The 27,528-nt window shown below is 44.8% G+C and overlaps 1 protein-coding gene across 4 annotated transcripts; it reads left to right on the top strand.

Annotated features, from left to right (window-relative positions):
- The first annotated feature begins 1,088 nt into the window (after positions 1 to 1,088).
- Positions 1,089 to 22,911, top strand: LOC142371597 (protein CLEC16A-like). 4 transcript variants are annotated; one of them, XM_075454293.1, is made up of 11 exons: positions 1,089 to 1,217; positions 1,480 to 1,613; positions 2,556 to 2,704; positions 4,191 to 4,296; positions 6,340 to 6,463; positions 6,669 to 6,828; positions 7,317 to 7,367; positions 7,720 to 7,836; positions 20,671 to 20,971; positions 22,146 to 22,257; positions 22,616 to 22,911. In XM_075454293.1, exons 1-11 carry the CDS (start codon positions 1,093 to 1,095, stop codon positions 22,749 to 22,751), a joined length of 1,515 nt encoding a protein of 504 aa, XP_075310408.1. In that variant the 5' UTR covers positions 1,089 to 1,092; the 3' UTR covers positions 22,752 to 22,911. The 4 variants fall into 4 exon arrangements, with proteins under 4 accessions (XP_075310408.1, XP_075310407.1, XP_075310406.1 ...); XM_075454292.1 differs by having other exon boundaries at positions 6,669 to 6,843; positions 20,674 to 20,971; XM_075454291.1 differs by having other exon boundaries at positions 6,669 to 6,843.
- Positions 22,912 to 27,528: the final 4,617 nt, after the last annotated feature.

Genomic DNA, 27,528 nt, shown 5'->3' with positions numbered 1-27,528 from the left:
TCACAGCTTGTGCACACGCTGCTGAGCGTGAGTCTGCCCCAGCTTGTGTGCGCTCACACTGGTGTGAACTCACGTGCACAACCTCGTCCACAGAGGGGGAGGGGTTTGGGGGGCGATTCGGAGCTTGTTAGAGGTTGGGGGAGGGACCTGAAAGTTGTGTCAGTTCGAATTTTCCGACTTTAGACTCGTAATTTTGAAAACTTGCCGACTGCAGCTTTAAGAGGGGCTAAACTTCAGGTCGTCCCACCCCAATAGGTGCCCCGTTAAGAATAAGTGGAAATTCATGTGTGGGTGCACCCAGGTGTGGTGGCTATCACGGTCCCCTTTTTGGACACCATGTTGACAAGAAATAATGTCGACATCCAGATGAGGTTTAGTTTAAAGTTTTCATGAAGACAAATTCCTCATCGGCCGGAAACCTCAATGGAACTGAGGCTTTCATTGTAAAACTGATTTAATCGATCAGACGGGTGGAACAGCTTCCTCATATGTGCCTGGATCACTGCAGAATGTGTCGTTACTGTTTAGTTTAAAAGATGGGCAAACAAGCGGAGGCCTTTAAAACTATCTATAGCTGAGGAAACGGATTATCTTAAAAGTGGCGTCCTAAAGAGATATGAAAAACAAAATTGGCAAAGACCTGACACAGGACCTGAGAGATGCATTTGACACTTCACCTGACCCATCTGCTGTTCAACCAAACTTCATCAGAAATGGTCTTATTGGAAGGGTGGCTGTCAAGAAAGCCTTTCTGAAGGAAGGGAAACAGGGAGAAAAGGCTTCAAGAAGCCTGGAGTGTTATTCCTGAAGAATACTTAAAGAAATGACAAGAAAGCTCGTCTACCTCGTTTGTGTTGAAGAAATAATGTGCTTACACCGAATATCATTTTTCAAACGTTGCACAAACTCCATTTTGCTTTCTAAACTGTATTTCCATTTATGTTTGCACATACTGCAAAAAGTTGCTGTACCCATTTTCCTGGATACCTGTACAGAAATGGCTCAGGACTTATGCACAGTGCTGTATATTAGAAAATGATTCCAGAGCTGTGCTTCAACCTCTGTCTTCTATCCCCCCGACCTTTCAGATACATGTACCACGTTCTGACAAAAAACACCACCGTAACGGACCACAATCGAAATCTCCTCGTCGAGACCATCCGCTCCATCACGGAGATCCTCATCTGGGGGGACCAGAATGACAGCTCTGTGTTTGAGTAAGTCCCACTCAGTTTCTTTGTGTGGCCCAGCGTGGGAGTTAAAGGGGCGTATTTGCATTAACTTGGGAGCTTTTCTTGTCCAACGCTGGGACTTGTTTATGTTGAGAATTGCCGTTCAACGTTTATGCTTGTGCGTGGGAAAATTTCATATCTCTGCTAAACAGAATACATAAGTCAAGACTCAATTAAACACTGAAACAAAGGTGAATGTTCTTTTACATTTTACACGTGAAAAGAGTTCTTTATCGTTTGTGTTCAGCTTTTTCTTGGAGAAGAACATGTTCGCCTTCTTCTTGAACATCCTGCGTCAGAAGTCTGGTCGTTACGTCTGTGTCCAGCTCCTCCAGACACTCAACATACTTTTTGAAAACATCAGCCATGAGACTTCCCTCTGTAAGTATTTACCTGCACTGACTGTAAAGACAATAGTTGTATGGTGCAGTCGTGGGTTTTGGTAGCTGGTACCGTTTTGGTAGGAAGAGGCAGCTCCTTTTGTCTCTGTTTTTTTTTTTTTTCTGTTGTTGTCACTAACTAAAACGACAGACGTGGCCAGCAGCAGATTGTGTCAGCTGTAACTAACTAATGTTGATCGGTTGTTGGGCTTGTCCTTTGGTTAAAGTGCCGTCTGTACTCGGCCACAGATGGTTTGTGCTGAGCAGAGAGTGGAGAGTGTTTGTGTTGGGGCAGACGATCCATCCTGAGGGGGAACTTTGTAGTAACATTGTACTGGAGTGCGCTAAACTTTACAGTAACTCCACAGTTTAAGAAGCCGATATCGTTGATGTAATATTCTACAAGATGATTCCGAATGTACCGGCTTTGTTTATGGTCTGTTGTTTTATTAGACTACACGAGTGCTTTTACAATTCATGAATCATTTGAAAACAAAAAGCTGTGAGAGATGTCTTAGTGTAGTAAGTATGAGGGAAATGCTGGATTGCACTAAAACGTACTGTTTGCAGATTTTCACACACTTTTCTCTTGCGCTTTGTATGTAACTAATGCAAGTCATGTCGCCAGCCTTTATTTGAATATTCAGTGTATAGCAGCTGGTGCAGATTAGTTGTTTTTTTTTTGTTACTTGGCAACCAACAACTCATCAGATGACACACTATCTATTTCTAAAACTCAAGGATGCATTTAAGACTCCTTCCTGAACATGTGATGGAACAGTCCAGTAAGGGTGTGTGTGTCTTTGAAAAGATCTGCGATTCTTACCAAGAATGTCGCCGGATCAGAAAAAGCTTCCTCTGCTATACTATATACTCTGCTGTGAAACAAGTCTGTTCAAGCCACTCTTGCGGTTGATTTGAATCTCCCCTTCTCCGCTTACAGATTATCTTTTGTCCAACAACCACGTCAACTCCATCATCGTCCACAAGTTTGACTTCTCAGACGAGGAGATCATGGCTTACTATATCTCATTCCTCAAGACTCTGTCACTCAAACTAAACAACCACACAGTGCACTTCTTCTACAACGAGGTGAGGCCACAGAGGGATGGGTGGATGAGGGAACATAAAGAGTATCAGTTCTCACTGTTGCACACTCTGCATGGCAGTCTATGAAGAAGGAAGGATGAGTTTAAAGATGAGAATGAGAACGGAGTTTTGCTAATACCAACTGAAAATGTGGATTTTGCCCAAATTGATTACCATGTATAAAACTTCCAGTTGTACAAAAGAAGAAGCATGTGAACCGAGTTATTGTCGTGTTCTACAAATGTTTTTTAAGGCAGCTTATTTGTGTCAGTGTGCCCTTATCAGGCTGCATCTCTTCTCTAATGTGTAGCACGCTTCCTGTGAAAACGGCAGCTTCCTGTGAAGGTTGGTCGATTTAGCAGACCGTGCAACAAAGAATCTTTCATCTTTAGAATATGAGCCAAACGTTTGACAAAGAGCAGATATTCGCTGCAGTTTGGGTGTGTGCAGGGTGACGAATGTTAATCCGAAATTGTCCGTCCACCTCAGCCGTTATTGATGTTGTCGCCTTTCATTTTCTCAGTGGGTATCTGTAATATTTCCACTGGGCCCGCGTGCGCCGGGGAAAGTTAATGGTGTACTGTCGTTGGAAGCTGCACCCCTGAAGCCATAAACCAAACCTTATTGTGTAGATCTGAGAGCGAGTTTTTATTTTGTTTCTTTTATTTAGTTTGACTTTACGTTTGTCTCAGTTAACCCCCCCCCCCCCAACATTTTAAAACATCTTATAATCAGCACATTTCTAATTCTTTTCTCTCTTCATTTGTTATAAGAACACTCTGGATTTAAAGTTTATTTTCCTCCAGATGGCGCCATTTGATTGCCGTCCGCTCTTCCTGTCAGGTCTACACAAGTCAGATTTTAAAATCCTGAGAACAAGCTGTTGGGTTTGGTTTGGTTTGGTTTGGTTTCAGGGCCACTTTCTTCATTTGCTGTGACTTCTGAATGTTCAAACACCCCTCCGAGTCTCAGCTGTGATAACTGAGAGGTCGCAGTGACTGAAGAAGGTTAGGGTGGAGGATCAGGCACGGGCACAGAGAGAGATTTAATTTATCTGTTGGGCACATGCAGATTTGCAGCAGCCTTGTACGGCGTGATTAAATGCTAAACCTTTAAACTAAGATTCATTTCTCAGGTTTTAGTTTAGTTTCGTGTCACACGGTCTCCTTGTCGGCTAGTTTTGCACTGAGGGTAGAGAAGTCCAGCTTTAGTCTCTTTCGAGAGCTCACCTGGTGTAATCCTTGTACACCTCAACACAACCTTTGCTTTTCTTTCTGACTTTTGCTTCCCGTGCAAATTCCTGCATTTTTTTCAGTCGAAGATATATGATAGTATGTTGATGTTATTCTCATTCAGCCTCATCAAATCACAGTAATGCCCAGCATTCCTATCCAGCTGATTTCTTTCTCTCTCTGTGGTCATTCACGGCCTGAGTGCGGCGGTGCAATGCCTTGCTCACCGGCGCCCCCTCTCTGTCTCCCACACACAGCACACTAATGACTTTGCCCTGTACACCGAAGCAATTAAGTTTTTCAACCACCCTGAAAGCATGGTCCGCATCGCAGTCCGCACCATCACACTCAACGTCTACAAAGGTGAGTGCCAAGAACATGCACGTGCACACGCAAAACCGCACACGTGCGCATACATACACACACACAGACTCAGGGGATGCTGGGACTGCCTACCGCCTTTGTTTCTGCTTCCAACCTCCTACCTGCTGCTGCTGCTTCTTCTTCTTCTTCTACTTCTGGCGCATGAGCATGACTAACAGGTAACGCTGAAACAAATACACAGTCTGATGTTTTTCTTTTCCATTTTGCCTTCCATTTGCGGGTTATTGTCGTTCAAGCTAACAGATGTCATGCAGGTCAGCGTCAAGACGTCAGGTCCTTGTTTGTTGTGGCCCACAGTAGAAATACAGATTGATATTTGATGTTTATTTAGTCTTTTACACTGCAGTCAACCAGGAGGCGACTGCAGTTTCAACAAGCGACATGCCTGTTTGACAGTTAATGCACGATCTGTTAAACCATTAAGACCTGACGCAACATGTGAGCGTACCTGTTAACACACTTAGTATAGAGTGTCTGAGGTCTCAATGAGTTTCCTTAGAATCAGATTTCATTTGGGTGCAGATAAATACCGATCATAATATAAATGTTTACCCACTGACACCCATCTATCATTGATGTGATTTTGATGATAAGCTCTAAGCTCAGCAATATGTGTGGATTTCAGAATGATGTCTAATGTTAGAGATTTTCTCAAGTTTAAATAAAATCTTGCCTTTGCCCACTAAAACGCCTGCGACTGTAGCCGACGGGGTTTATGTTGACTGTGCAACCCCCGAGGCTGTGGAATCTCAGAGTTCAGCATCACCGCTTCACTGATCTCACATGCTCATATTTGCTCACCACGACAAATCTAAATCCTCATCAAATCTACTCCGCCCAGCATGTAACGTCGTTGCTGATCTTTCGTGCACCGCAGGGGTTTTCAAAATGTCACGTAGCCGTACCGCAGTGATGCTTTACTAACGCTCTCCAGCGGCTGTGTTCTTCTCTGTGCGTCTCTCTGGGCTCCTCGGGGGGGTTGGTTCCATTCATTCAGTCTTTTTCTTGGGGCTGGGTATCCAAGCAACATGTTGAATGGACTTTAAAACGCTGTTACAGCTGCTCGTGCTGTGTACTGATGCCAAGGCCGAGCATTTCTACAGCAAGTGATCCGATCACCCCATTTTTTTTACCTTTGGAAGATTCAAATTTCAATTAAAACAAAAAACACATTCATCCCTTGTTTGTTGTTACCCAGCCCTGTTTGTTCCTAATGGTGTATTTGTTTTAATTGTATGGGTATGTGTAATAATTGTAAATCATTTATCACGTGTCACCCATCTGCATACATGCAGAAAAACCTGCATGCTTTATTGTTTGTTTTTGTTTTTTTATGGCCGAATTGTTCAGATCACTTCATTTTAGCTGAGCTCCACATGTTTTTTTTCCATATTTTTAGGGGATGATGAGTTAGGGTTAGGATTTTTCTTTTTAGTTTTGTCACTGGAGGCTAAAGTAGCCTTGAGCTACATCCCAGAGGACTGCCAATCTCACTTATTTCTAACTTCACACCCTTGTTTATTTTTTTTGTTTTTCTATCTCAGTAGTTAAAAGTTAAAGAGTTTATTAACTTTTCAGACTCAGAAATTTGACTCAAGTAACTCCTCGCTTAAAGCAGTTGGTCAGCTTTCACGCAGCTTGCAAAAAGCAGTAAGCACTCTTACGAGGTGGTGTTGGGTGAAATCTGGTTTCAGGCTTGTTTTTGTTTAAAGGCAGTCCCCTCTCCGCTCTGATAACAAGTGGACAGAAAAACTGGAAAATCACAAGCTGGTGCTCCCAGTAGTATTTCTTTGATTTATACTACCAACAAATCGATTTGTTTTTGTAATATTAACTCTGTATTGGTTAATTTACTGATTTTTGTCCGTGTTTTGTTTTCTGATCACATGTAACCGTCACATTCTGGTATTTTTCCCTGGGATCTCGGTGTGTTTACAGATAAGTAACTCTGTGTGTACGTTGTGTGACATCTGTGGACAACCCTGGTAACGACTCCCTTTCCTGACCCCACTCTCTCTCTAGTGGACAACCAGCACATGCTCCACTACATTCGAGATAAGACAGCGGTCCCATATTTCAGTAATTTGGTGTGGTTTATCGGCAGCCATGTCATTGAACTGGACAAGTGTGTGCAGACTGACGAAGAGTAAGTCCCCACTCGGTCTCCTCCTCGCTTTAGCCTCTAGGGGTCAGGCTTCTCTCGGCTGTCTAAACTTTGTCCTGCAGTTTATTAGATTGTACATTCTGCACTTTAAGACAGATTTTTTTTGTATTTGGGCTGTTTTTGTGTCAGTGTTTCTCAGTGTGTGTCTTTTAAAAAAAAAAATATATATATTATTGCTTTGTGGCAGGCATAAGAACAGAGGGAAGCTAAGTGACCTGGTGGCAGAGCACCTTGACCATCTCCACTACCTGAACGACATCCTCATCATCAACTGCGAGTTCCTCAACGACGTGTTAACCGACCACCTCCTCAACCGTCTCTTCCTGCCCCTCTACGTGTACTCATTGGTTAGTCCCGAGACGGTGCGTCAGCCTCGAGCACGTTTTGAAATGCACTCTGTCACGCTGGTCTTCACGGGTCCGGCGCGGAAAGCTTGTTGTTTTAAAGGCCGTTTTTAGATTTTTAAAAGCATTCAAATCTAGAGTGACGTGTTCCTGTAAGTGTGCTCGGATGCAGAAGTGAAGGTCTGACCATAGAGCTTCTCTTTTCATCTCTGTCACACATTATATTTGGAAACGCAACATAATTATGATAACTATGAGCTTTAAATGTATTATGTTGGTGTCATCTGAGCGTTTTATTTTTTATTTTTCCAGTTCTGTCCTATTTTTATTTTTTTTTAAAAGGGGGGGGAGACTAGTTAGGGTAATTGTACAAGATAAAAGTAGTTATTGTATTTAAAACTGCAAAAGCTCCTAAAATCACGGAATGACTTTCAAACAGGTTTGTTTCTCCTCATGTTTGATCTTATATATTCTGCCTTTTATTTTCTTAGTCTGAAGAGCGAAAGATTAATCCTCAAGTGTCCCTCTACCTGCTATCTCAAGTAAGCAACACACACACACTAGATGCGGCCACCAGCCATCACCAAAATACTGGTGTATTGGTCATTCTTCCTATTTCTTGTACAAGTTAAATCCTAATATGTGGTCAATTATTATTGTTCAAAGAGTAGAATAGACTGTCAGCATTTTACACTCCAAAGAAGATCAAATACCTCCCACCTAAACTGAAAAACGGTAAAACGTTGACTCCTTAAAATGTTTTAGTGACTTTTCTCTGGGAAGTTTAGTCAATGGCTTATATAGTTCATTCTAAAGAGAAGTAACATTTCAATCCTGCTGTGGTAAATGTGTGCAAGGCCACAAGTTTCAGCGTTTCCTCCGTTTGTTTTCCAGGTGTTTCTGATCATCCACTATCAGCCACTGGTCCACGCCCTCGCAGAAGTTATTCTTAATGGAGACCTGTCCGTCTTCACCCCTCAGACGGATATACACAGCACGCAGAAAGCCACGGTAACATATATATATATATATATATATATATATGTGTGTGTATATATACGTGCACAGATTTGTGAACTACAGGCACTCTAAAAACGAAACAAAACGTAAATGATTGAATATATACACGCATACACTCTCCACGCCACAGTCTCGTGCTATGTTCACATGAGCATACAGGACTGAGCAGTATGCAATTCAACCACACGACAATTTTGAACATAACCATAACAACATTTTGACGCACTCGGTAGTGTAGACTGTGACCTGGACTTTAAAAAAAAAACAAATCACGCACTGGGAGTACAGTTCTTGAATGAGAAGTGCACACCTACATGTGCAACCGCACATCAGAGTTCCAGAAGCGCGTGGGGGCGGTTATGAGATGGCCGGGGTCATTGGTTTTCTCCGTGCTTCACCCACATTAAAACAACAAAATGCAAATTCCTTAACCTTTTTTTTTTTTTCCTCCTCTTTTCGTTTTTCAAACACGCTTTCTTTTTTTTCTTTGCCCATCTCTCTCCTGCCTTTGAATTGAAACATTCTTTCTCACTTTGCTTCTGTAATATTTTCCTCTGACCGTTGCTTTTGTTTCAGTCTGTACGGTCGTGTCATTTCCCAGTCTTCAGTATACCCCCCGTGTCCCCCTTTCTTCCCCATCCGTTTCCCCTCAGCTCTCATTTTCTGTCTCTTTCTTGCTTCTACTTCTCCTCCCTTGATTCAGCCCTCCCCCCAACGCACACACACACACACACACACACACACACACACACACACACACACAATTCTAAAGGTTTTGACCATCTGTATGTACTGGCAGGTGGGTGTGCTGAAATAGTGAGCGTTTCTGAGAACCCTTGTGGTTATTCTCTGTGCTGTGTGTGTGTCTGTGTATGCTCAGTCTGTGGCTGTTGTAAGAAGCAGCCTACCTTTTAAAGGGACACTATGTAATAAATTAAGTCATTTATTAGCTCAAATCAACATATTCATTCATAAGTTAGTCCTCATTGGTGTAAAATGATCTCTGTCAAAAATCTCACTTATCCTCCTGAGTGAAGAATAACTTGTCTGTATCTACATAGAGCAGGTAAGCTCTATGGAGGCTGCCATGTCCTTCCGGTCTATGAAAAATGACGAAGTGCCGAGAGGGACATAAAGCACTTCGAATCGCGATTTCCCCACCAGGCCTACAAGCAGAAATGACGTCACTGTGACGTCATTTCCGCCAAATGGCTTATTACAGCCGCTAATGCTAAATAGATTTTATTCCTTGGCACATATGTCTTTGTGTTCATTAGCTTTCTTTTTGTAAGTGCATCATCTTCTTCTTTTTATCATTATTCCTATGCTCCCCCTGGATATCTTCTTTTTGGCGTTATGCTCACATTTGTAAACTGTTATTTTGTTGATTTACTAATAAAGTTTAAAAAAAAAATGCTAAATAGATTTTATCTCGTAAATTATCCCACTAATAATGCATTGATTGTTACCAAACTTCTGCCGTAGTACACATAGGCTCTTAACTCACAAAACGAGGCATTAGAAAGTTTGTAAGTTTACCGGGAGTTTATTTACCGCTGCTAATGCTCCTATTGCTAACGCAGGCTAATGCTAACGCTGCGTTGACGTCACTTCCGGTAACTCCCGGAATATGACTAATTGCATTGCTTGCACACCAAAGGAGATGTTATGTTATCTGACATGTTATCTGTCATCTGTATTCATAGTGTTGTTGTATGTGTGTTATGTAATCCTTTGTACTGTGTGTCTTGATTTCTTTTTGTTTGTATGGACCTTGAGTCTGAAGCTATAGCTTCTTGAATCTTGACGTAGTTCAAGAAGTTGCAACACACATTTGAAAACGTGAGGCGCTAGAGAGCAAATTCATTCAACTTTGCAAAATAAAATTGCACCACTAGATGGGGGAAGAAATTACATAGTGTCCCTTTAAGTGAATGTGACACGAGGCGTGATATCTTTACAGTCATGGTGTACCACAGAAGGAGAGGCATACCCAAACTTTTACCTGCATTTTGTGGAGGAATAAACAAGTGTTTCCAAACGACAGAAACTATTGGTCCTAAAATCTATTTGGTAGAATTGAGGTGAATCCACTGTGATAGACCTTTAGGACAGTTAATCCCACCTTTTCTTTTCACACAGGGTCGTATCGAGCTTGAAATCTAATGTGTCTGCATTAAGGAGTCAGATAAGCTTATAGACTGGTTACCATGTTGATTTTACTTAGTTACTTGGATTGAACCTGCACTGATGTCAGTTCCATTCTGTTATTGATCATGTTTTGTTTTTTTCAAGTACTTGAACACCAATGCTATGATGGTTTCCAAAGATCGCTTAATAGATGATCAGAAATTGTCTGGAAAGTATTTTATTCTTTTCTTTTTGTTATTATTTAACATGCCTGTTGGAAGGTGGACATTGATTGTGTCTGCCACGTTAGATTTGTGTTATTGTTTGATTTATTGTAGATGAAAAGCAGGCAGACGAGGCACAGGCTCCGTTTCTTTGCAGGTGGTAAAATGGCACTTCCTGTTTGTCTGTGATGTGGCAGGAAATTTGGTCACATGATGGAACACTGACAGAGCTGGCTCACCTAACCCAGATCTCTTTCCTGGAAGAAGTGTTTTTTTTTTTTTTTTTTTTTTCTTTCTCTTTTGCTTTTGTAGATGTTTTTTTCTTGCAATTGCACCAGCTGGATACATAATGTCAGTATTTGCATAGTTTTTTACTTTTTTTTTTTTTTGACCACACTGACTTTTTTTTCTTGTTGTTGGTTTTTTTTTGTCAAAGCGCATGCAGCTGGTTTACTTTACATTTATATGTATGAGTTTATCTTTGATCTGCAAAAGGTGCCCTATTTTGAAGGGCTGCTCAGCGTGTGTGTGTGTGTGTGTGTGTGTGTGTGTGTGTGTGTAAACAGAAACCGCTAAAGGAAAAAAGAATACCTCAGTGAATGCTTCTGCGCTGGCCGAATTAAAATAAAGGTGTTCTGTTGTGCTTAATTGTGATGAGACCACTTTTCCTCTCACGAGAACACAGAGCAAAGTCAAAGAAGAACGCAAGATTAGGTGGAGGGAGGAGAATAAGGAAGGAGGTTATCAGAATACGATGTTTGTTGGTGATTCAGTTGGAGTGATGCTGAGAAACTGCTGCTGAGTCTGTGCAAGGATTTAAGTATGAGTGATTGGCCTTTGATTTGAAACTCCATAGGAGGATAATGCGTCCGCATACAGTGTGTTCCAGCCCGGTCACGTGCGTGTGCGTTTGGTGGTTTGTGCGAGCGCAAGGGGTTGAATTAAATGGGGCCACCTAGTTTCAATGTTCCTCTTAGTCTTTTGTCGCAGCTTTTCAAGAAACGAAACCGCTCAGATGGGATCTTCCTGGAGTCCAATGAGAACACCCGAATGGCACGAGAATCAAACAAACGATTGTGTTAGTCGGACTTAAACTGCGCCTTTTTAAAATGCATGTGAAAGTGTTCAACTGAAACCGTGCGAAATCGAGTTTCTCCAAACCAGACGAATACACCCAGACCCATCTGGCTAAATCACCAACATTATTCTTTCAATCTATGAATTGGTTAGTTTTTTTTCTTGATTAAATGGTCGGTGGCCGATGCCATCCTATCTAGATTTGAATGTTTTGTTTTGTCCAACCGACACTGAGCCCCTACTCGCCTCCGATGCATCCATTGGTGTCTGAATGTGTGTGATAGAGGAAAAAAACGTGCAGTTTAGCCACTGACTTGTGGACTTGGATACGCTGTATGAGTATGTATCTGAATGGGTGAGCGTGTCTTGTAGTGTAAAAGTGCTTTGAGGGGTCGACCAGATTATCTATCCATCCATCCATATTCTATACCCGCTTAATCCAATCGACTGGAGTTCTGCTTTAAGTCCAGTCTATTTACCATTAAACCATTGAATTATCCATCAAACTATCCCAAGATATTCTCCTCTGGAATGTACAGTGAACAAATGGCTATTGACAAAAATAGTCTTATATAGACGACATTCCATAGTATTGCACACACCAATTACCTCCCTATCAATATATACTGAATTTATTAGGTAATGGAAGTGTAGCGCCCCCTACTGTAGACTATGTAGCGGCAGCGCCCCACGCAGTAGACTACGCCACCCCTTGATTAACACTCTTAGAGCAAGGGGAACTCTGTCAGAAACCCACACGACAAGGATGTTTAGAAAAGTATAAAAATACACATTTTTATTAAATTACACATCAAAAATACTTTTTCCCATAGGAAGTGTTGCACAGGAGAACAAAATTAAACAGACAAACATGGGGGGATGAAACCCAAAATGCAGCAGCTAGCAGCCTGCACACACACACCTCATACACTCCACAAAACTAACTTAAGAGAACAGCAGCTGAACTGCGCAGCATAAGAATCTGTGGCTATATTTCATTGAACACACAAGTGTTGGGAAGGCTCCATAGGCAACCCCACTACTCAGGCCGACACTTGACGCACACCATACAGATGCCTAAGCAGACGTGCCTTCGTCGACGCCACACACTCAGGCAAACGCAAGCAATTTTTCAGTACCAAGGCAGTGGATAATGCCGCGAGCGTAGGGAAAGAGGCTCCCGCTACTTCTCCCTAGACCAACCAAACAATATCATTTAATGCTCAGCAATGTACCCATCAAAGGCTATCCCCGGTAAAAAGGAAGATAAACTGCAGCATACCTTATCGTGAAACACGCCACGCCAACGCCGCCAGCCACCCAGCTAACACAGGAGGAATGCTACCTGCCCAAGGACCCCAGGTGTCCATCTAGATGCCAGCACTTAATTGCGGACCAATCACGTTCGTGTTACGGACAACGCATACACCGGAATAGGTTGGAAGATAACCAACAAAAAAATAATAGAAAGGGAAAACAAATGACAGAATTACTCTGCCCTCAGTCCTACATGCTACATTCACCCCTCCAATTGAATCGGCGGCCCGACGATCACAGCTTACTCTTCCTCCAGGTTGCCCTCCTCTTGTGGGCCACCCTCTCCACCGGCTACGACACAGCTCCGCGGGAGATGGTGGGGATTTGAATGGCAGCCTGCTGTGACTCGGGATGTACGCCGCAAGGGCAAGGGCGCATCTTCCAGCGGCCCAGGCACCTCATCTGGGGGCAGGGCTTGTGCTTGGTCCGCTCCAGTACAAGACATGGGCTCGTGGACTCCCAGGGCTTCCCCTTCTCCGAGGGCCGGGGGTCTGATCGGAACTGGGTGCTCTTGGCCTCCCCCCTCACTGTACAGAACCACCATACCATCAGTTGGGTCTGCGTCTGTGGGAGAAGGGTTCCTTCCCATGCGCTGGCCTTTGGTCTGCGCCATGGGGCGGATGTGCCCATCTGTTTCCGACTGCCACCCATCCGGTACGGCCCTTAACTCAGTCCGATGGACCTGCCGGCAGGATCCCCCGCCCAATGGAGCCACGGTGTACACAGTACCTGCACTCCGTAGCACCTGGAAAGTGTTGGCATGCCAGTGGTCCTGGATCTTGTTCCGACCCTGGGCATGATTACGCAGAAGTACCAGCTGGCCCTCTCGAAACCCGGCATCGTTCACTTGGTCGTTGTGGCCTTGATTCCGCCTCCGCACCTGGTCGGCAGCCCGTTGCCTGACATGTTCTTGGGTCATATGTACGCTCTGCTGGTGCTTTTGGATCCACTCCTCCAGGCTGTCATGCTCATGAGATGCACGGTTGTTCCCGAGAAGAAAGTCCACGGGCAGTCTGGGGTGCTGGCCAAACATTAGGAAGTATGGCGAGTGTCCAGTGGTCTGGTGCGGGGTGGTGTTGTAGGCGTAAGTGAGCTGGGGCAGGTGCTGGGGCCACCGGCGCTTCTCTGCCACTGGTAATGTGCGTAACAGGTCATGTAATGTCCTGTTGAACCTTTCGCACTGACCATTTCCTTGTGGGTGGTACGGAGTCGTCCTGCTTTTCTGAATACTGTACATTTGGCAGAGCTGCTTGATCACAAGGCTCTCAAAATTCCGCCCTTGGTCAGAGTGTATCCGCGCTGGCGGGCCGAATCTATGGAACCACTGCTGCACCAGGATACGGGCAACGGTGGTCGCTTTCTGGTCGTGGGTCGGGATGGCCTGCGCATACTTTGTGAAGACGTCAGTAAAGACAAGCACACTCTCTCTGCCATCGCTTGCCGGGTCTAGGGAAGTGAAGTCCATGGCAAGGATTTCATTTGGCCTACTCGCTTGTAGTGTGCCCCAGTAAGCCCGTACCTTCGGTAGTACTGCCTTCCCCAGCACGCATCTCTGGCACCATTGCTCCACATCTTGAGCCATGTTCGGCCAAAAGCAGCGGGCTCGCAGGAGTTGAAGGGTCCTTTCTGCTCCTTGGTGGCCCTGGTCGTCATGCACACTTCGCAGCACCTCCTCCTTCAGGCATTGGGGCAGCAGCAGTTGGAGCACCTGCGGACCACCACTCGAGGCCTGAAAAAGGCGGTACATCACTCCTTCTCGCTCCACCAGCCGGTCCCACTGACGGAGAAGACTTCGACTGGCTTGTGGCAGTGACTCACGTTCTTCAGTACACGGCCACTGCCCCATTTGATGGTGCAACCGGACAGGACCAATGACTGGGTCAGTCTCCTGCAGTCTCTGAAGATCTTGAGGCATGCGCCCTGGCAAGGCAGTAACCTCTTCACAGTGGCCCTCCAGAGCCGAAAGCTGGCATCTCTCCGTCAAGGAACCCAGTCCTGGTACCCAGTCCTGGTACCGCAGTACCAAAGGCGAACCGCTCCAAGTACTGCCTGGACAGGGCGTCGGCATTCTGATTGCACCGGCCTGGGCGGTACTTGAGGACAAAGTTGAAAGAGGCAAGTTGTGAGGCCCATCGTTGCTCGAGTGCACCCAGTTTCGCCGTCTGGAGATGACTAGGGGGTTGTTGTCAGTTAAGATGGTGAACTGGTTCCCAAGCAGGTATTCTCGGAACTTCTCTGTAACTGCCCACTTTACTGCCAGGAGTTCCAACTTCATGGAGCTGTAGTTTTCCATGTTCCTCTCTGTCGGCTTGAGCCCACGGCTGGCGAACGCCACTGGCCGGACCTTTCCACCATGCTCCTGCGACAAGATAGCCCCAAGCCCACCATGGCTAGCGTCCACTTCCAGAATGAAGGGCTTCTGGAAGTCAGCATAGCCCAACACAGGGGCAGAGGTCAGTTTCTTCTTCAGGGACTGAAAGGCATACTCACAAGCGTCATCCCACGCCTTGCCCAGAGGGGTAGGTGGAGTCTTCCCTTTCCGCCGGGGCCCACTGAGCTTGCCCACCAGCTGGTGTAGGGGGGCTGCAAGTTTGGCGAAGCCCTCCACGAACCGGCGATAATAACTCGCAAAGCCCAGGAAAGACCGGAGCTCTGCGAGGTGGCCTGGACGCCTCCACTCCTTCACCACTTCAATTTTTGACGGATCGGTGGATACCCCCTCAGCAGAAACGACGTGCCCCAGGTAGCTCACCTCACGTTGGAAGAATTTGGATTTGGATAGCTTAGCCTTCAGTCCTTGCTCCTCCAGCCTCCGGAAAACCTCTTCCAGCCGTTCGAGGTGTTGTTCGACCGAGGAGGAGAATATGATGACATCATCCAAATACAGGAGAACAGATTGGTAGTGACAATCCCCAAATATACGCTCCATGAGGCGCTGGAAGGTACCGGGTGCATTGCAGAGGCCGAATGCCATCCTATTGAACTCAAAAAGGCCAAATGGTGTGCAGAAGGCGGTTTTATACTTGTCCTTCTCTGCCACTGGGACTTGATGGTAACCGCTTGCAAGGTCTAATGTGGAAAACCACTTGGCCCCTGACAATGCATCCAGCGACTCCTCTATCCTTGGGAGGGGGTAGGCATCACGCCAAGTCTTGGAGTTTAACTGGCGATAATCAACGCAAAGCCTAAGACTGCCGTCCTTCTTGGTTACAAGGACAATGGGGGAAGAATAAGGGCTGGCGCTCTCCCTAATTACCTGGCTGTCCAGGAGCTGTTGAATATGCGCCTTCACCATCTCATACTGGGAGGGCGGAATGCGTCGGTATGGTTGGCGAACAGGGGCATCCTCTAACAAGGGGATTTCATGAGTGATCAGCGTGGTACAGCCTAGATCTGCCTCGCCCTGGGAGAATATACTGCTATACTTGTGGACAAGGGACTGGGCTTGGGTGGCCTGCTGCTGAGTGAGTCCAACAAAGTCTTGGACATAGTCAAGAGGGGCAACTGGCGAAGACACCTCTTGAGCAGACACATACGCACAACATTCTTCCCAGGAGGGGTCTACCGTGATGGGTGTACTTTGGACAGGAGTTGCTGCCACAGCCTGCACTGTGCCAATGACACGACGTGGGGGGAGCCACACTTCAGCCTGGTTGACATTCACCACTGGTGCATACAGGAGTCCCTTACGGGCACAGACGAGGGTGGGTGACATCAGGAGACCCTCCGGCAACTGCTCCTCCTCGAAACTGGGAGGCTCCAGCAGGAAATCTGCTGTCTCCAGGTGGGGGCATGACACTGGGACCATGGTAAGGGCACCCGCCTTGAGGCAGACCGATGCCTTCCCTTGAACTCTGACCCAAAAGGGCTTGATGGCGTTGACGACGGCCTTGATCCTTTCACATTGCTTCAAAGCTTGTCGAGCCGCCGGGCCTGCCGATTCAATCAGAGGGGAATAAAAGAGCTGAGAGCCTAACTTTTCAAAAAGGGCCTGGTAACATTCCCCAAGTACATTCATACCTAAAATACCTGGTATGGCTGCCTTACGGTACATAGATGCGGCATCCTCAGGGTCCTTGACTACCAGCACCCCCCTCCCCGAAATACATTGCCCCAACACCACTATCTCCATCTCCACATAGCCACTATACGGTATGTCCAGCCCATTCGCTGCCTTCAGGCCGAGCCAATTACACTCTTTCCTCTGTAAATGTGCAAAATGTTCATTAAAATATCTCTCCGTAATGGTGGTGACCATGGAGCCAGTATCCACAAGGCAAGGGACAACTACCCCCCCCCCCCCCCATGCTGACATTTAAAACAGGACATTTCCCCACTAACTGGCTACGAGAGGGCAGACAAACAGAGCCAGATGCATTTCCCCCCAGTGTATGGCTCTGTACACTGGGCGTCACAAGTTTCCCGGCAAGCCGGTGGTGCTAACAGACGGATGAGGGGGCTGTGCGGCGGCAGCAGCATCAACAGACGGCTGATAGGTGGGCCTACCAGCTAGCGGGCGAGAGGTCGGACAATAACGAGCTATATGGCCAGCCTGTTCACATTTAATACAAATTGGTCGCCCATCAGATGCCCGCCTAAAACGACCCCCCCTGTATGGCTGGGAAGCAGAAGTTTGCATATGTGGTTGCCCCAAATGTTTCACTAGCAAATCTAGCTGGGCTTGTTGTTTTAGCACCAAACCTTTCAACTCAGCTAGCTCAGAGGTCTGCGCAAGGGTGGCCTCACACTGAGATGGGCACCACCGTGCGATGGCCACGATCACGCCCGGTCTGACCCTCCTCCACCCACCTAATGGGTTCCCGCCGCACATCCAAAATAGTCCAACGTGCGTTATCCCGCACCAGCTTCTTAAGCTCTCTTCGCAGAGTAGGGTCATGGACATTTTCACAGAATTAGTCCCGCAAAACTAAATCAGGGTCAGTGATACAGTCACCCTTTGACATTTTAACTTTCTCCATCAATTCCATTAGTGCATGTGAAAATTCAAACAAGGACTCGGTTTCTTTTTGCTTCCTATCGAAAAAACGCTGTTGCCATAACACATAAGATTTAGCACATCCAAAAACCTCTTTTAAGACTTTAACAATTTCTACAGGGTCTTCTCTAGTTGCCGTGGATCGATATTTGATTTCATTTTGGGCTTCACCCTCAAGGTGATCATACAAAAACATGGCTTTTTCATAATTGGACATGTGTCTTGCCCGAATGCAGCCCTCTGCCTCCTCGACCCATTCTTCCACCGATAAAGAGGCACCTGCAGGAGTACCAGAGAATTTCGGACAACGTCTCTCTCTGGGAATGTACAATATCTGGTCACGCTGCCCAGATTGAGCAGCATCACCTCTAGCACTTGACAGTCTTTGATTTTCCACTTGAAGCCGCTCCAGGCGATCGCGTAGCTCCTGGAGCTCCGTCATCTTCCCGTCAGCTGCTGTTCTCTACACCCACACACACAAACACACACACTCTGCTGCGCCAAAAACAAAACAAAAAGGGAACCCTAATGCAACACTTCACAGGAAAGGGGTCCTACCGACAACGCCACAATGTAGCGCCCCCTACTGTAGACTATGTAGCGGCAGCGCCCCCCGCAGTAGACTACGCCACCCCTTGATTAACACTCTTAGAGCAAGGGGAACTCTGTCAGAAACCCACACGACAAGGATGTTTAGAAAAGTATAAAAATACACATTTTTATTAAATTACACATCAAAAATACTTTTTCCCATAGGAAGTGTAGGGTATTTTCGAAAAAGCTAAACCAAGTTCTTAATAGGTTGGAGCTTTGTGGCTGAAGCGTGTTCCAGGATCCAAAGAAAGATAACTTATCTTCCACCGAAGTCACGTTTTGTATTTTTTATTTTAAAACAAATAAAACAACATAAATGAATACAAACGAAAATATGCCTCCTAAATATGGCTCCACAGACCACGCACGGTAACGGCACGGTCAGAAGACCGTGAGGCACCAACCTCCCACCTGCCGTGTCAATCTAATAATGCCCACTGTCCCAGGCACCTCGCGCTGCGTTCTAAAGTGATTAAATATCTACTATGTAACTTCCTGTAATTATTCTAAATCCACATTTTAACCTTGTACATATGTTTTTAACCTAAATTATTAATTGTATCAATCACGAAATCAAATAAACATCAAATATCTTATCAATATGAAATTATAATAAGAAATACGGTTTTCAAATACACATAATATGGGGCAAATTCAAAACTAGGTATAAAATAGGCATCTGGCGCCTACAGGAAGTGTTGCACAGGAGAACAAAATTAAACAGACAAACATGGGGGGATGAAACCCAAAATGCAGCAGCTAGCAGCCTGCACACACACACCTCATACACTCCACAAAACTAACTTAAGAGAACAGCAGCTGAACTGCGCAGCATAAGAATCTGTGGCTATATTTCATTGAACACACAAGTGTTGGGAAGGCTCCATAGGCAACCCCACTACTCAGGCCGACACTTGACGCACACCATACAGATGCCTAAGCAGACGTGCCTTCGTCGACGCCACACACTCAGGCAAACGCAAGCAATTTTTCAGTACCAAGGCAGTGGATAATGCCGCGAGCGTAGGGAAAGAGGCTCCCGCTACTTCTCCCTAGACCAACCAAACAATATCATTTAATGCTCAGCAATGTACCCATCAAAGGCTATCCCCGGTAAAAAGGAAGATAAACTGCAGCATACCTTATCGTGAAACACGCCACGCCAACGCCGCCAGCCACCCAGCTAACACAGGAGGAATGCTACCTGCCCAAGGACCCCAGGTGCCCATCTAGATGCCAGCACTTAATTGCGGACCAATCACGTTCGTGTTACGGACAACGCATACACCGGAATAGGTTGGAAGATAACCAACAAAAAAATAATAGAAAGGGAAAACAAATGACAGAATTACTCTGCCCTCAGTCCTACATGCTACAGAAGTAAAGGTGCAGTAACAGTAAAACTGTAGCCGGCCTGCCAACTTTAGTTTTAGCTGATTAGACATGTGGCAGTGTGCCGAATTTGCCGAAAGTGGTGCAATATGAGGGGACGATGCACCTCTCAGCGCAGCAAAAGCACCCAGTTAGAAAAATCTATTTGAAATTGAACAGGTTTATTTCTGGCTTTATTTCTTAGTCAACTGCTTCAGCTCCCACGCTGATTTTACGTGTTCTCTTTATTGTGGCTATTATAACCTGAAGTTCAGAATAAGCAGTTTATTATTAGAATTTCTGGTGTTGATGTTGTCGCAGTTCTTCAGTTTTACTGTAAATAAGCGTTGCCATCGCTGCTTAACATCTTATCGTTTACCAGCTGCTACCTGTTGGGCTGTGCATGTGTGGTAATGGTGCAAGTTTATAGGCTGTATGAGAAGAAGGGGTGTCTTTTCACAGAAATGGCCTCCAAACCAGTGATCAAATCTCTGTGTGTGTGTGTAGTTGTGTGTCTGTTGATCATTCTTGGACTGTGAAAACGTGCATCAGGCAGGAAGTGGTTTGTGTCTTTAAAGGACTTCGATAACCATGATAGTGCAGAGGCTTTTACGGTAACAGTCTGCTTTTTGCGGATAAGTTTCAGTTGGAAACGTTTTTTGCATTCTTAGCATGAAAACACTTTTAAATCACGTGTCCGATCAAGTGTTGTTTTTTTTGCTTGTACGTTTACCAGAGATGGGGTTATAATGATGTTGCTCTTACTAAACGGGAGATCTCTTCCAAGTAGTGTGCATGTGCACATTTTTCTCCAGAACTGAATCATCTCAGTAGATAAGCTGAACCGAGTTTTCTCACCCATTTTGAACCATCAGCCGCACCACCTATTCAGCACTTACTGAGCGGTATTGTGCTATATTTTATATATATATATAACAGTGACACCACAACATGGTTGAAACACCAGCAACCAAGATCAGCTGAATTCATGACGTTGGTCTGAAATATTGTTGAGCTGATGAAATCATCTCTTTGTGATCCTCACTTCCAGACATTTGGTCTTGCTCCTCTCACCTTTCTCTTTTTTTTTATTCACTCTGCCCCCGTCTCACCCAGCAGGCCAGTGCGGGAGCAGTGCGCCGGTTCATCAAACCGTCCGAGTCCCTGGAGCGCTCCCTGGAGTTGTCCCGCCATCGAGGCCGCAAGAGAACACAGAAAAGGCCAAACTATAAGAACCTGGGCGAGGAGGAGGACGACGAAAGAGCAGGGGGAGGTGGCAGCAGTGGTGGAGGAGGACTAGAAGAGGGCTGGGATGATGACAATGGCAGAGGAGGAGAGAGGGAGAAGGGAAAAGGTACAGAGGGAGGAGGAGGTGGGAGTTCTAAGGGAAGCAGAGCGAGTGGGGAGATGGCGGAAGGTGAGTGTGTCTCACTGCACACAGCAGTACAGGACTGTGTTTGTGTTTCTTTTCTCCCACCATTCAGATGTGTCATCTCCCATACAGTCTGGTCTTCCAACAGTCACCACAGCAGCCACCCCTTGTCTCCAAACATTAAAAAAAGACGATGCAGCCTTATTTTAATCGACAACATTCCTAATAATACATGTGCTCAGCTTTGTTGCTTTTTCATCATCTCCATGCTTCTGCTGCAAAAAAACCCAAAAAAAGCTTTAATCGGCCTTTTGGTCCACTATAAACAGTTCAGGAGAAAGAAAAGGAAAAAAAAATGAAGAAGCATGATGAGGCCTCCCTCTTTCCCCTGTTAGGTACTTTTCCCATGTTTACAACTGATCATATTCAACACAGTCTCCATGACAGCAAACTGTCCATTCCCACAGTGACACACCACCCATCCTGTGCTCCTCACCTTTCCGCCTGTCCCTCACTCCTGCTCTGAGTGTGTGTGTGTGTGTGTGTGCGTGTTTGTTTGTTTGTTAGCACAGCATCTGTTTTTTTTGTTGGTTTTTTTCTTTGGTTGTTTTTAACGGGACCATTTCACTCATCTGAAATTATTCCTTCTGGACTTTGACTGCTTGTGTTGGAGTCTCTGCTTGAATACACAACCTTAAGGACTCTTTTGGCCCAAATGAACATGTTTGCAACAGTGCTGATTTGAGCACACACATTGTGGGCTGCAGACCTAGAAGCTGGTTTCAAAATGAGATGTGCAGCTAATGGCTTGGGAAAACAACACCTGTCACTTTGAACAGATTTATCAAATAAGTTCTAAAGTTAAAAACATTTAAAATGATTAGATAGTAAGTTTAGTGACGTTTGCACTAAATTAAATGTTTCTTCCATGCCATGCAGTGAATTTAACCTGCTCTGTGCTTAATAAAAAGGACACCTCTAACTCTCCTTTGCTGCTTCAATGCATTTAATCTTTTTCCGAACCACAAAGGGAGAGAAGGAATTGCGTCAGACTCATACGTCAGGTATTCATAGTCGTTGGTAACGAGAGCCCTTAGTTTATTCAGAGCTGTGTGTGTGTTCAGGAGGTCCAGGATGTCGATGTAAATAGTCGATATTGGCCCAGGAGCGGTCCACATTTGTGGACGCTTATGTAAGTGAGTGCACACTGTGTGCGCAGAAATAGAGATGGTTGTGATGGAGAAGTGTAAGGTGTCCGAGCTGACGGAGCAGAACATCACCGATGAGGAGAAGACGGCGGCTGCCACTCGCACGCACACACAGAGGAGCAGGTACACGTACAGGCTAACCATGCACAGCACATGGATATTCAAATGTGAATGCGTCGTTTGCCCTTACTGGCGTCGTTTCAGAGCTTATTCAATTTAATTCAAATTCAAATTCCAAAATACTTTATTGTCCCAGAAATTAAATGTTGATGTAACTCAATTAAATCAAGGAGTTATTATAGATGCTGATGGCTGTGGGCAGGAAAGATTTCCTGTAGTGGTCCATTTTGCATCCAAACTGAAGAAGCCTTTGACCGAAGAGACTCTGTTTTCCGATAACAGTCTCATGGAGAGGATGTTCAGGGTTGTCCATAATTCTTTTGATTTTATGCAAAATCCTTCTTTGCATTATTGTCTCCAGAGGTTCCACAGTCGTCCCCAGAACAGAACCACCCTTCCTCATCAGGTTGTTGAGTCTTTTTTGGTCCCTGGTTCTGATGCTGCTGCCCCAACAGATGACGCCAGAGGAAATGACGCTCTCAACAACAGACTTGTAGAATATCTGCAACATCTTGCTGCAAACCTTGAAGGATCTTAGCTTCCTCAAGAAGTACAGTCTGCTCTGTCCTTTCTTGTAGATGGCTTCACTGTTGTGTCTCCAGTCCAGTCTGTTGTCCACATGAACACCAAGGTATTTATATTCCTCAACCACCTCCACTTCTTCTCCCATGATGGAAACAGGGTTTGATCTGACCCTGTTTCTCCTGAAATCTACAATCATCTCCTTTGTTTTGTTAACATTCAAGATGAGATGATTGTTCCCACACCATGCCACAAAGCGGTCCACCAGCTCTCTGTACTCAGCTTCTTGTCCATCTCTGATACACCCGACAACTTTATCTGGCAACCTCATTATGAAATGCAGGTAGGTGTTGGCGCTATTCGGTTGCCGTTGCTTGATTGGTTGCCCTTGCTCTCACTGAAAAGAAAGTACTCCTACTGTATCCGCTAACTTTCCCAGGTGGTAAGGTTGACTGTTACTGGCAATTACCAATACTGTAATTAGATAGCCTATAATATAAGATACAATAAAATAATCACAGAATCTCTTTGCCTTGACACAAGCTGTCAGATGGAGCCTGTTCACAGGTGGGTAACATGCATCAAAGTGTAATATGGTTTCGAAACGTTTATAATTCCTCATAGATGGAAGGCGCTGTACAAAATAAAAGTATTATTATTATTATTTTCAAGCCAGTTCGGGTCTCATTCATGAAACGTTCTTAAAGCAGGGCTCAGGAATATGGGGTTTGTTTACCATGCAATTCACACCCCAAAGCTGTAGGGGGAGCTCCGTAGAAAATAGGCGACAGTCTAGCCAGATTGTCGTAAACCCACCAGAGGCAATTTATGGTTTATTTTTCAAGACACTGGCAGAGAGTTGGAGAAGTAGAGATGCTTAACTCGAATCTTTTGGGCAATCCGGGCTGATTGGATCATTTCGAGGAGGGGATTCGAGTTATACTGACCACTTGAATCACTTGAGTCACTTATTAAAAAAAACAAAAAAAAAAAACCTTTCCGCCGTTTAGTGGCTATGCGCCTCGCCTTTTTTTTTGTCCCATTTATCAATTCATTTTGATAAATCAAAGAGTAGCCTACGGCTACAAGTTCATTCATTTATTTTTGTCAAGTAATAATTCAATGCCATTTTATCTGAAAGCCAGACACAACAGCTAGTGTGTGCATTTACACACCGACAAATGTGGTAGCATTAGGTGAGGCAATGCTGAGTTTAGACCTACAAGTAAACAACATGGAATGATCTTGCCCTCCCTATATCACTAAATGATTATTTTTCAACGACTGTACAAGATGCATGAAGCCACGCTAACCGAGCCTGTAGCTGCCTGTAGCTGCCTGTAGCTGCTGACTGGGCGCTCGCTCGTCAAGTCACGAGACAGAATCGAAACTTAAAAAGCTCCGAGTTGGCATGGATCCGCTACTTGCCCGTCTGACCGCTGAATCGCTGGCTCTGGGTGACTCAGCAGTCAGACGGGCAAGTAGCGGTGGTTCTGCCATCACGATATCTAGTACAAACTATATTACAACTCTAGAAGCTAACCGCATTCAATTTAGCCGTCGACAGCTAATGGAGAGGGGGTGTGTCTCTCAGGCTACCTGGCTCGGCTCAGAGACCTTTACGACCTGCCGTGAAGCAGTAGTTCTCGGCTCTCGTGTGTCGCGAGACTTTCAGAGCTAAACAAAGCACGCGGCGCCACAGGCAAAGTTGCAAGCGCTGTTTCGGGCTAGGGCCACCAGATGGAGATTGAAATGTCACCGTTTTCATCTGAACGGGTCAGCCAAGCAAACTGATGATTGCCAAGCAATTTTATGACCATGAAAAAGTTGCATAGCATGTCTTTAAAGTTACGAACGGATTTGCACAAAAAAACCTCTGGATAACCGCTACCTACGTTTTACCTCATGTCACGGTTAGGTTAGGCTTGGGATGAGCAACATTTCTGCTGCTACAATAATCCCAAGGGAAACACTGTTTTAATGTACTAAAAAGTGGAATGCTCATGTATGTAGACCAAATATTGAATTTATCACACTTGGGTGTTGAAAAAACACTGTTGTATATGGGTTCATATAAAGTACAAAGTAAGATGGGCTTCCTAAAATAATTGCCACCCTACAATATATGCCTGCCACCCCTCTGCCACCCCATGTAAAAATCACCAGAATCGCCACTGCTCAGGCATCAAAACAGGGTCAAAATTCGTGCATGTAACTTGAGTTTTGGAAACTTGTAACTTCAGGGTCACACTTGAAGGTGGGAAATTTGTGTGTCCGTCAGATTTAGTTTTACACATGCACAAAATATTCCCATAGATACAAATATGTTTTACACATGCACACAATGTTTTTACAACTTCAAAACTTTGTTACACATGTGAACATCATTGTACAAGTGCAAAATCTTTCTGACCCTTATTTGATCCTGACTGATCCTGATTTCTGACCCTTTTGAACACAACACTTCTGTCACTTGCCGTTACCTAAAAAGTCTTATATCCATGTTCACAGGAACGCATTTTTTAACCGTATAGTCTATGATGGCATATCACCTGGCCACAATGTACATTTCACAACAGCTACTTATTGAGGTTTTACAAACTTAAGTTAGCACGTGGGGCACGCCATATCAGGCCGGGAACCCAGGCTGGCCGCGACGAGGAACTAGAGCCTCTTAGCAACTAGAGCCTCTTAGCAACTAGTTTAGTTCTGTCAGAACCACTCTCGTCAAAATGAGACGAGAAACAGATATAAATTTCAGAAGCTTATTCTGAATGCATACAATTTGTGTTTGGCGGTATGGCTCTGTTCGGAGGGAGTTCCCGACTTTTCCATGAGCTCCATGGAAGCCAAGACAGGATCCTCAGGTGGAGTGCCTTCCATTTGCTGTAAAGGCAACAAACCCCCTAGAACAGAGCAAGCAACAATGACAACAGTATGACATTGTTTGGCAAAGAGAAGTCGGTGGAGCAGGGGAGGTGGTGGGTGCAAGCAGAAAGCAAAAAGAGCAGTGACAGCAAACCAAGTTTAAATGAAGCGCCCCAAATGCCAGCATCCAATTGCGAGCAGCAGCTGATTACCCATACGCGCAGTTGGTTTGTGGTCAGCCATAAGGGTTGGGTCGGCGTCAGCCAATAGGCAAAGGGCGCGTTGACTACGTGGCCTGCCAGAACTATCGCGGTGCTCCATTTATACGGACCCCACAGGTCAGTATCATCCTAATGAAAATAAGTAAGGCCTTCCCTGAAGAAGACAGTATGGCAATGCATGCTGCTGCAAAACCTACTTCCTGTAAATCGCTCAGCATTTATGGTCCCTACATAAATTAAAGTTATTCATGCCACGTGCACTGATGCATACCATCATGGATGTTAGCCTTTGAACTCTATGCTCATAACAGGGTTCCTACGCAGTCTTAGGAAGAAAAGGAAAGTATGAAATTCGTTCTGAAATTAGTTTGAGAAGAGAACTTTAGGTTTTCCAGACTAGTTTAACTTTTTTTTAAATTTTTTAAAAAAGACAGTCGAAATGTGAGTCTATCAGAACGCTTTTCACATGGATTGTATAGAAATGGACACAGCCTCCATGTCACCTACAGTTGCAATCACAATTATTCAACCTTCAAATTAGCAACTAATATTACAAGTGGTTTCTTCAAATCCAACACAAAATGCTACTTTTTAACTACTGCAATCTCAAAAGTATTCAACCCCTAATTAAAGCTGAATAAAAAGTCATAAGAAGTGTGTCCAAAGCAACACCAGGAAATATACTTGAAATATATGCGATACATCACTTAGGGAACCTTTATATGTTCATGCTTTTTAGGGTCTTCGCAGTGTTCGTTTTTCCTCCACTGCATCCAATTACAATGTTTATCGTCTCCTCGCTTGGATTGTACACAAATTTGTCCTCTTTTGAATCTTGTAATATTACAAGTGGTTTCTCCAAATCCAACACAAAATGCTACTTTTAACCACTGCAGTCTCAAAAGTATTCAACCCCTTCTTGTCAAGCCTTTTTAGTACTTAGTGGAGCACTCTTTCACCGTTATTGACCTGCTGCATAGACAGACACCAGCCCATTAGCCCATTCCTCTTTTTTTTTTATTATTATAAAGATCTCTGGTAAACGTCTGCATTTAGAAGTAAACAAAATTTCTGGAAATTAGAGTCTGGTAAAGTATGGAGTTTTGAAATAGAAAATGCGTAGGACTGTACGGTAGACCTGCAGCTGTTGACACAGTGACAAACTGTTCACTAACAATGGTTTTCAGCAAAAACAAACCATTTTGGAAATGGGGTTTAAAATCCCAGATTAGTTGCAGGTACAGGACTGTACCATTTCCCAGGCATGACATCACACAGTGCTCATCGGGGTCTGATCAACTCTTAATACTCATCATCAATGTACAGCCTGTAATACCCTATTCCTCCACAAATGCACATGCTCCAATTCACCATGGATTGTGAAAAACTTGCATTTTTCGACATTTATTTAATAAATCCTGGGTGAATGCCACCTTTCGCGGAGTCATCTCGAAATGTTTACCAGTGCCGTGTTGGGGTCGTGTACCATTTTACCCACAAGAGGGGACTAGAGGACTACACAGGAGCAGCCATGGTGGAACACAACGCATCGGTGCACGTTAGAGCCCATTTGTCAGATACTTCAAAGTATGCTGGACATGTACTTTGTAAGATGTCTGTGACTGACAAATAACACTACCTAATGGTTATATGTGTTGCACTT

Source organism: Odontesthes bonariensis, chromosome 21, assembly GCF_027942865.1.
Source record: "Odontesthes bonariensis isolate fOdoBon6 chromosome 21, fOdoBon6.hap1, whole genome shotgun sequence".
Classification (NCBI taxonomy): Eukaryota; Metazoa; Chordata; class Actinopteri; order Atheriniformes; family Atherinopsidae; genus Odontesthes; species Odontesthes bonariensis.
This window is presented reverse-complemented; position numbering and strand designations above follow the sequence as displayed.